This window comes from Mytilus trossulus, chromosome 5 (assembly GCF_036588685.1).
Source record: "Mytilus trossulus isolate FHL-02 chromosome 5, PNRI_Mtr1.1.1.hap1, whole genome shotgun sequence".
Taxonomy (NCBI): domain Eukaryota; kingdom Metazoa; phylum Mollusca; class Bivalvia; order Mytilida; family Mytilidae; genus Mytilus; species Mytilus trossulus.
The window spans coordinates 74392966-74402880 of record NC_086377.1 but is presented as its reverse complement, the minus strand read 5'-3'; the positions used below and the strand labels follow the sequence as shown (position 1 = coordinate 74402880).

General features: G+C 34.3%; 1 protein-coding gene across 1 annotated transcript; it reads right to left on the bottom strand.

Moving 5' to 3' along the window:
- Window positions 1–4141: 4141 nt before the first annotated feature.
- On the bottom strand, window positions 4142–8439 carry LOC134718298 (putative nuclease HARBI1). Its single transcript, XM_063580792.1, has 3 exons — window positions 8227–8439; window positions 6568–6898; window positions 4142–4620 (listed from the first exon to the last, which is right to left on the bottom strand). Exons 1-3 carry the CDS (start codon window positions 8437–8439, stop codon window positions 4142–4144), a joined length of 1023 nt encoding a protein of 340 aa, XP_063436862.1.
- Window positions 8440–9915: the final 1476 nt, after the last annotated feature.

Genomic DNA, 9915 nt, shown 5'->3' with positions numbered 1-9915 from the left:
GTCTTGAATACTACTTTATAAAAAGAACAGAAGTCAACATGTCTTCATAAATAGAATATTGTATCAAAATCATTACATAAGCAAATGAACAATATGCCGTGAATTAATAAATTAGCCGCATAATAATTATTTCTTTTTTTAAAATCATTCTTGTGATGTATTATGTAATATCTCATTGGGGTCTTCATTTTTCTAATATATTTCAATTGTTCTTACTTTACTATTGCTTGAGATTTCATCCAGCTTGTCAGCCGACAGCACGGACTTCATTTTCAGGTCGCAGGTCGTCAGCGGAAAAAATAAGCCAGATCAGACCAAGTCGAGAAAAATAAAAACAGTCTACTAAAAAAACATGCCCAGAATTTATTGAAATACATGCATTTACCTTAAGCATACATCTTTATATACCGTCTTAAAAGGGCACGACATAGGATTTATTTATGTGATATATGATACTTTAAAAACTATTTTAACTATCAAAATATTTCAAAGAACCTTGCCCTACAAATTATTATTTTTTTCGGATTTCAATTTAATTTTTCATCCTTTTTTGCGGTGAAAACTATAAGCAAACAGAAAGAAAATAGCCAAATATCAGACAGGGACGAGCATTTCGGATTCTTTGGTTATAGCCTCGACGTGGAATTACTACATGTTGCCAACTTAATACGAGTTCTGTTTGGTTAAAATGAAATGGACATTATACATCTCTAAGATCCCCAATTTTTTTTTAGGTTTTTATGCCTTCCCTTAATTTGGATGAAAGAGATCATTAACACTGATGCATTTGTTTCAATTGTACGTGTTTGTCAAAAGTTACTTAATCATAACTCGCTTTACTTTGTTTTTTGGGAAGTGAAGTTAAGGCTTGTTTCTATTAGAACAGGCCTATCTATAATACGGAACAGTTATAAATAAAAGGAGATGCAGGGGGTATTCACCAATGAGACAGCAAGCAAACAACGAAACCCAAAATAGACATCTAGAAGACATTTTTGGTATTAATACAATTTGTCATACCCTAAATGAGTTTTCCCTCAGTCTGGTTAAAATGAAGATCTGTCGTAATTCGGCTACTCTTGTTTATGAACATAACGAAACCAAAGATCTATATATAAATTTTGATTTTTTTTTCATTTAGCAAAGGTTGTTGTCTTCTTTATTATCTTACAAGATTAAAGGGGTGAATATTATATACAGACAATTTTCACTTTGTATCTTGATTGATTGTGGTTTGATAAGTATATACTTGTAAGTTCTGTCGGTTATTTACAGAGTTCTACTCCATTATATTTCATAACAAGGCGAAATAGACATAAATGTCCTCTTGGGACTCGGCCGGTTGAGGACATATATGTCCGCTTGGGACTCAGAGGGTTAAAGAGAACTATAAACCCCTGGACATAAAGTTATCCACATTTTGAGTGAGAGGTGGGAGATCTTTCTAACCCCCCCCCCCCCCCCCCACCAAAAAAAACCAGCAAAAACAAATACGTGAGGGGGTCGGAACAAAAGTCCTTTTTCTGTTTTGCTCCTGATCCCATGTGCGTTTTTGTGTTCATGTTCAAATTAAAGAATCTCTGTCAATGGTTGTATTTGAATACATCTTGCTTCATCCTTGTCCTATGGTTGTGGTCAAATTGTGTTGATTTTCTTATACATATATTGTCTTATATTTTGGGCAATACATAGCTTGCCGGATATTGTGTTAAGATTGTATTCTTATGCTCTGTTCATACTGTTAATTCTAGTATAGTTGATTTATCGACATTTTACCCCTTATATCCTTTATATCTTAGCTATGAAAAAAAACCAATATTTTTGAATCTCTTTCTTACAGTTGATCTGACAAAGAAAGCCAAATATATGCATAAAGAGATCAAGAACTTCCTAGCAAATTATAATTCTAGTTGTTCGAAACAACTCCCAAGAGCAAATGATGTCCATTTGATTCCGTTTTTGGAACCCTCGACCAATGATGATGATAAATTTTCCGAGTACCAAATCGATGAGCTTGCAAATTTCCTTTGTGCCAATTACCCCAGATTGCAGGATATTTCCTCACAAGACGCCTCTTCTCTTTTGCATAACACTGTGCAGTTTATCATCAAATACAGGCAAGAAGGTAATTTGCTAATTTCTTGCCAATAAAGGAGTTTCCATTTCATTTTTAGGGGTAGTGGTGGTGGTGGGGAGGGGGAGGGGGGTTGGGGTAGGATGAAATTTGAAAAAAAAGCAAAAAAGATTTTACAACTTTTGAATTTTCCAAAATTTGAAAGTATGTGAATTGGTCGGAATGACTATCCGAAATAAATGATTAGTTCAATAAAGGTCCCACAATGTCTCCTTCTGTCATATCTCTTTGGTGTTTCCGATTATTTCCACTTTTTCATTACATACCTTAATGTATCATATGAAACCCAAACAATATTAAAAACGATTACCTTTTTTACGCAACAAATGATTAATATATATGTGTATATATATATTGTATGAAAAAGGTGGATAACCACCAAATCCCTTGTTAATTCAGTACTGTAGTAGGCCCCTACCCCCCCCCCCCCCTCTTATCCGAGGATTTGATACTAATAAATAATAAAAAGAAATAGGACAACGTAAAGGCATTTTCATCTACCTGAAAATGATGATGAAGAACATACCATATTTAAAATAATTCAAAATATATATATATTTAATAGTTTTTTTCTCTCTTACTCTGCGTCAACTATTTGAAATTTAGCACATTGTGTCGATGTACATTTTCAAACATTAGAAAATTAAGGTTGATTCAGTAACTGCACTTATTTTACAGTTGTGTGTGATACAGCAAGAAAACTACCAATAAACACAGATGTAGAAGAGATCGACGAAGACCAAGCAAGCCTGCCACCAACTCCAATTGAACCAATAATTAGGTATGCTTAATGTGAATAAAATAGGGTTTATATTATTAACATATTAGGGAAAATGTTTATCTGATTTAATCGAGATGGCTTCCGGTACAGAATTTTGATGTTGTTTATTTTTCTATGGAGGATGTGGACGATGTTGACCTCACTACTTTCATGAGCCAGACCAGTTTAGGGACACACTATGAAGTTTGATCTCTCTATATATTTTCTGAGTATTGACAGAAAAGTAATAGAACATTTTGCCAAAATTCACATAAGTATAGTAGTGTTCTTATAAATGAACAATGTAGTCACAAAAAAACTGCTGTAGAAGAAACAATTTGTCCTTTGTGTCTGTTGAAAGTAGAAGATGAATTTAATTTCACAATAAAATGTACAAAACTAATATAGATATATTTAGAGAAGAATTGTTTTCCAAATGTAGTGAAATAGTTTCATTGAATTATTAATGTAAACAATATCTTCTTCTGACAATGGAGGGAATCTAAATACATGTTTATAAATGTGTTCATATGTACTAGTATATGTTTGAGTATAACCAATGTTAATTTTGTCTTATCCTAAACAATTTACTCCTTTGTGATAAAGGTTAACATGGTTAAAAGTGTATATTACATGCCCACTTAAGTCCATAATTTGGTGCATGAAGATATTGTATTTCGAAGTTTCATTGTCAATAAAATGGGGTTAACCGATCAGAAACTCATCTTTTATCAAACACTGTCTTGTATACATTGTGTATATATTTATGTTACGTTTCATTTCATATGTTGTATATTTTAGCATCAGCATGTTAGACAAGGAAAAGGATCCATTATTGCCGGTAAATCCACAAAAACGACCGCTGAAGAGTATTTCTTGTCCCATCATAGAGAAAAAGATAAAACAAGAAGATATAGTTGTAAAGCAGCATGAAGTGTTATGTAAACAGTCAGAATATTATGACTTAAAAAACCAAAAGCTTAAAATGGAAATAGCCATTCTTAGGTCACAGATGGACAAACATGAATTGGCTTCCTCAGTATGTGACTTGTTTGGACTTGAACTTTAAAAGATATTTGCTCGTTTACATGTGACCTTGCGTGTTGGAGTGTGTGTGTGTGTGTGTGTGTGTGTGAGAGTGTGTGTTTATTGGTTAATTTACATGTTTCAATTGTGCAACAAAATTTTACTAAAAGATTATGATTTTTTATGATATTTTATTTGAATTTTACTCGCCATGTGCGTGTTTAACCAAAAAATGCTCTGCAAATGTGGTCACGTACAGTACGACCTTCCTCTGGACCTCTAAAGGGTATATCTATACACGCATCATCAACCTCATCAGCATCATCCATTGGTTCCTTGAAGTTTATAGCAATGTTGTGGAGCACTGCACATGCCATAATCATAGTGCAAGCCTTTTCTGGGTGAACACGTACTCCAGAATGTAAACAGTTGAATCTTTTTTTCCACCAGCCGAATGTCCTTTCAATACAACATCTGGTCTTAGTATGTGCTCTATTAAACCTTTCATGGCAATCCTCTGTCGGTCTCATGAACGGTGTCATCAAAAAACTTTTGCATCCATAACCGCTATCACCTAAGACTATGCCTTCCTCCACACGCTTATGCGTTAACTCCAGATGTTCCAGAATTTTCGAGCATCTTAAGATGTGGCTGTCATGCACACTGCCTGGCCATCTGGCTACCAGATTTGTGAAACGCCCTGAAAGAATTTTTGTTTGCTAAAGATTTTTGTTGGTTAATTCTTAAATTAAGTGCACCCGTCCCCGATCATTATTTTAGCTTATAAAAAAAAATAGCTGGATATGTTATTCTGCAAGGTATATTTTCTTATATTTGCTCCCTGGACTTATATAAAATACATTAAGATCATATACCGTATTTACACAGAAGAAGTTAAAACAGGATTAAAGTAAAAAAGCAGAGGAAAATGACTCAGGCTATACATGAATACAGGGTTCACATAGAATAGAACAAGGCTTGTATTATTGTTTTTCATCTTCGTCAAATAAGAGAAACTATTGTATCTGTGTAAAATGACCAACAACAAAAAAAGTAAAACAGTACTGCTGCATGATTTACTTTTTTTTATATATACACTTACAATACCAAGCAGGCAACAATTACCAAAAAGAAATGAATGTGCATTTTACAATATGGTACGATAACCTTAGCTCGCGTCATTTGGTTAAGTGGACATTTATAAAGAAATAAATTGGTTAACTGTGTCATGTTACATATTTGCTTTTCGTTCATTTTTTACGGTCTGGGCTTTGCTCATTGTTGAATGCCGTACAGTCACGGACACAACTGCATACCAAATATCATTTAGCTACCACTGGTGGTTTCCCAAAAATTGACCTAATCACAAACTAATACATATAAACTATGAAAAGTTTCAAAGTCAATAAACCTTGACTAAGGGGGTGGGGAAAAAAATAATCTCCATGGTAAATAGATGTGCTAATGCTAATACAACTGCATACCAAATATCATTGACCTACCACTAGTGGTACACCATGAACAAGTCTTGAAGACCTAATCACAAACTAATACATTGATGACGCCTTTGCCGACGCCGGAAACAGCATACCTTTGTCTCGAATTTTGACTCCGTCAAGGCGAGACAAAAAATGAATACTAAGCAAATTTGTTAATCACGCATTGCCTGAATGAAAACAAAAATGGGTTGCATTTCATTAATTGTAATACGTTTTCGTTGTTGATCGTAAACACGTTTGAATACAATATATATTTATGTTGTCGGAAAATGAAAAAAAAAATGCATGTACTTTAGAAACAGGAGGAAAAGTGAGGCTTTGTCGAGCTTTTCTCCTCTTTCGTGACGAGAAAAAATAATTTTATAATTTTATATTTACCGTACATATATTGAGTTTATCCTGAAACTACTATCAACACTTAAAAATTTAGTTATAAATCAGTGTTTCTGATTCTCTAAGAAATCGTCATAGTTAAAACACGGACCATGAAGAGAACCCCCAAAAAAGGTTTGACAAAGTAATTGATAATTGATAATTGATATATAACAAACTTTTATCCCACCAGACTGTATTGATCTACTTGTGAAACAAGATTTTTTTTATTCCGCTAAATATGGCAAAATTAAACAGATAATTTCATCATTATGCTCTTGTTACCCCTTTTGTCATGCACAGTTTCTGTCCAACACCATACAGAGCTGAGTTTATATTTATAAGTGATTTGTATTTTATTTAGATTAAAATATACTTTTTATAAAAATTCAATTGTATGCCCGGGCTACGCGTCTGTTTGAATCCCACGTGTCTTCAGGAATACATAGGTCAAAAGATTTAGAATCTCGTCGATTTGAATACTAGACTAAGTATATAAAGGTCCAATATGTCGTATAATCACTCATAAATTATGTCATTACTAAATATACATATCTAACGTCACAGTACCCAATTTGCACCAAGTACCAAAATTCAGTGATTTAGTATTGATATAGATATATAAATTGACGTACCTATTGTTTTTAATCGATATAGATACTGCCTAGAAAATTAAAAAAATAACGGAAACATTTGTCTGGATCATAAATAAATGTAGATGAAAATTGTCAAAATAGGTGCAATTTGGGTACGGTTTCGTTCAGTGTTACATTTACCCTCATGGTCACATATAGCCTGAACGTTTATACTGTGGTATCCTTTGCGGTTTACAAAAGACGGTTCATCTTGTGCAGGGGCCTGTATCCTCGCGTGGGTGCCATCAATGCATCCTATAACTCCAGGAAATCCACCATTTTCATAAAAAACATTTTTAATTTCACGCTTTCTGTCTTCTGATGGCCATTTAATGAAATCGCCAGCTTTAGAGGCAAGAACTGTGGAAACTCTAGTGATGCAGCGGCTGACAGTTGATTTATCTACCCCGACCGTGTCTCCAACCACTTGCATAAAACTGCCCGTTGCATAATATCTCAGGGCAATAAGTACCTGTTCGATGGGAATACATAATTTCATGTACATACATCACATTATGATAAATTCATAACAAAATTATATGCGATATTTTATGAGTTTTTCCAATAATATAACTCTGTCATTCCAAATAAATTTGCGTAAATTTTAATAAAAATGTGGGTTAAGTGGGAGTCTCATTGTGATGGTTCCGATCCCGGATCCGCTTACTGTTTTGTCAGATTCTCGTATCCCGCTTACACTATGTACGTGAGAAATTATATTTTTTTTGTCATTTCCCGGGTCCCACAAGACCTCATTTCCCGTATTCACGACACAATAATTTGATATTCACGTGTCACGCTTACAACAAATCGGCAATCCCGTGTCACGCCTAGACCCGAATGAGACTCACTTCAGTGTGGACCAGAATAAGGGCCTTTATTGGGACTCCGGGATCGGCTGTTTTTAATAAAATTGGGATTTCGGGATCCGGGCATATTTTTTTCAAATTTCTGGACGTCAGGATTTTTTATTCGGGACCACGGGATTTCGTGATTTTACACCCGGGATAATGGTATCAGGGCCCGTCATACTATACCCCCTCATACAATGAAAGCGCGATGAAAAATGTTTCAACAACAATGTTCTCAATTGTAACAATTTATACACATGAATGCCATGATAGTAACAGGGAAATTCCAAAAATTTATATGACGTCACACTTATGATTTCTTGGTGCAAAACGGTTGTACACAGAAGGACAAATATTATTGAATGAAAATGGTTTGTTTAGAAAAGTGTCGGCGTAATTGGTAGTGCTAGCTAGCCTATGGTATACAGTAGAAAACACGTTTGTATTTCGAATTTGTGAAAACCATACAAAACACACAGAGTACATGGAGACTACACAGTGCGTTACACAAAATTTAATGTGGAATGTCAGAGGTACAGCCTACATTAGAGGGTGACATTATTCGAACAGTCTAGTATGGTATTTGTTTCTGATCTAAATTGTAAAAATACTGACATCATCGGGAAAAAACAGTTTAAGCCGAGTGTTAAATATTTGTTACACTGATTTCAATGTGTGCATCTTTTGTCGTGTCTTTGTCAGTTTGTGATCAGTGGACTGCAAAGCAATATACATTCAATCTATTCCCTAAATATAGATTATCCCATACTTTCTGTGATGCGGTGACCAGTAAACTTTATAGAAGTCATGGCAAATACATGGTAAGTCATTCTTTTCTTACGTTATTGTAAATATTGCTTTTACTGGGAATAAACTGCAAGTCGATTATTTAATTCTTATATTACTTAAAAAAAAAAGGAAAGCATGCATTCAAAACTAATGTTTGTACCTGCATTTCAGGGCTTAGTGCCTTGCTTCTTTTTGTTGGGTGCTCTATATCCGCTCTTACAATGTCCGTGATAAACTCTAACCCAGCTCTCCCAAACCGATACCTTGCCCGAAGCTCACGGTCCGACAAATCATTGATGGTGAGCATCCTTTCTCGGTATTTTTTCGGCTGATTTTGCGGTACATGGAATCCAAGCACTAATAGGTTATCCATTTTAATTGTACTATTAAGAATTTAATAGCGCTCCTTCGTGCTATTAAATTTAATAGTGAGTTAATAGACTATTAACATTAATTGACGTTTGTGCAACGAAATTAATAGACTATTAAATTTAAGTGTACTTTTAATAGACTATTAACTTTAATAGACGTTTGTGCAACTCAGTCCTGTACTATCTAAACCATATATCTTTAGTTTTCCTATTGATTTGAAGACAAAAAAACTTTATATATGTAAAGTTTGATATGAGTACCGAAAAACCAATAACATTATCACGTAGCATGTTTAATGTTATGTTTTACTACATAGTAAATAAATTCTGAATTAAAATCATCACCACCAATACTCAAATACATCATGCAGATACATAAATAATAAGAAGAAAACACAAAAAAGACCAATGGATACAGTAAAAGAAAACCATACAAAAAATATGAATTCCCGTCATGTTACCAAAGCCGTCCTATAATGTTTTTAAGGCATATATGAATCATCATTTGCTGAACGAGAGCCTGACGTAAAGTTTGTCTTTCAATACTAAGTTTGATTTCCGAGATCTTTACCACAAATCGGTTCATATCAAACATAAATAAAGATAGAAAAAGGCAACAGTAGTATACCGCTGTTCAAATCTCATAAATCCATGGACAAAAAACAAAATCGGGGCAACAAACCAAAACCGAGGGAAACGCATTAAATATAAGAGGAGAACAACGACAGCACACCGAAACGCAACAGCACACAGAAACGGACCAAGCAACAGACAATACACCACGAGAAATTTGTAAAAGCAAATCATCATAGGTCAACACTGAGCCCTAGCTCAAACCGATCAACAAGATAAGAAGGGACCTAAAATACAATGTATTAAACTATTCAAACGGGCAAACAACGATGTGATATGAACGTTAATGAGACAATTCTTATTAGAGTCAAAATTTGTGAAAGCAAACCAGCATAGGTCATATTATGGTCTTCAACACGGAGCCTTAGCTCAAACCGATCAACAAGTTAAGAAGGGATCTAAAATAAATATGTTACACTATTCAAACGGGCAAACAAACGGTCTACTTGATATAAAAAAGACGAAAAACAAGAAATACTTATGGACCAAAGCAACAAAGCATAACTGCTGAACATTAGATATATATAGATATAGGAAGATGTGGTGTGGGTGCCAATGAGACAATTCTCATCAAAGTCACAATTTGTAAAACAAATCATTATAGGTCCTATTATGGTCTTCAACACGGAGCCTTACCTCAAACCGATCAACAAGCTAAGAAGGGACCTAAAATAAATATGTTACACTATTCAAACGGGCAAACCAACGGTCCTCTTGAAATAAAATAACGAGAAACGAGAAATACTTTTGAACCAAAGCAACAAAGCATAACTGCTAAACATTAGATATATATAGATATAGGAAGATGTGGTGTGGGTGCCAATAAGACAACTCTCATCAAAGTC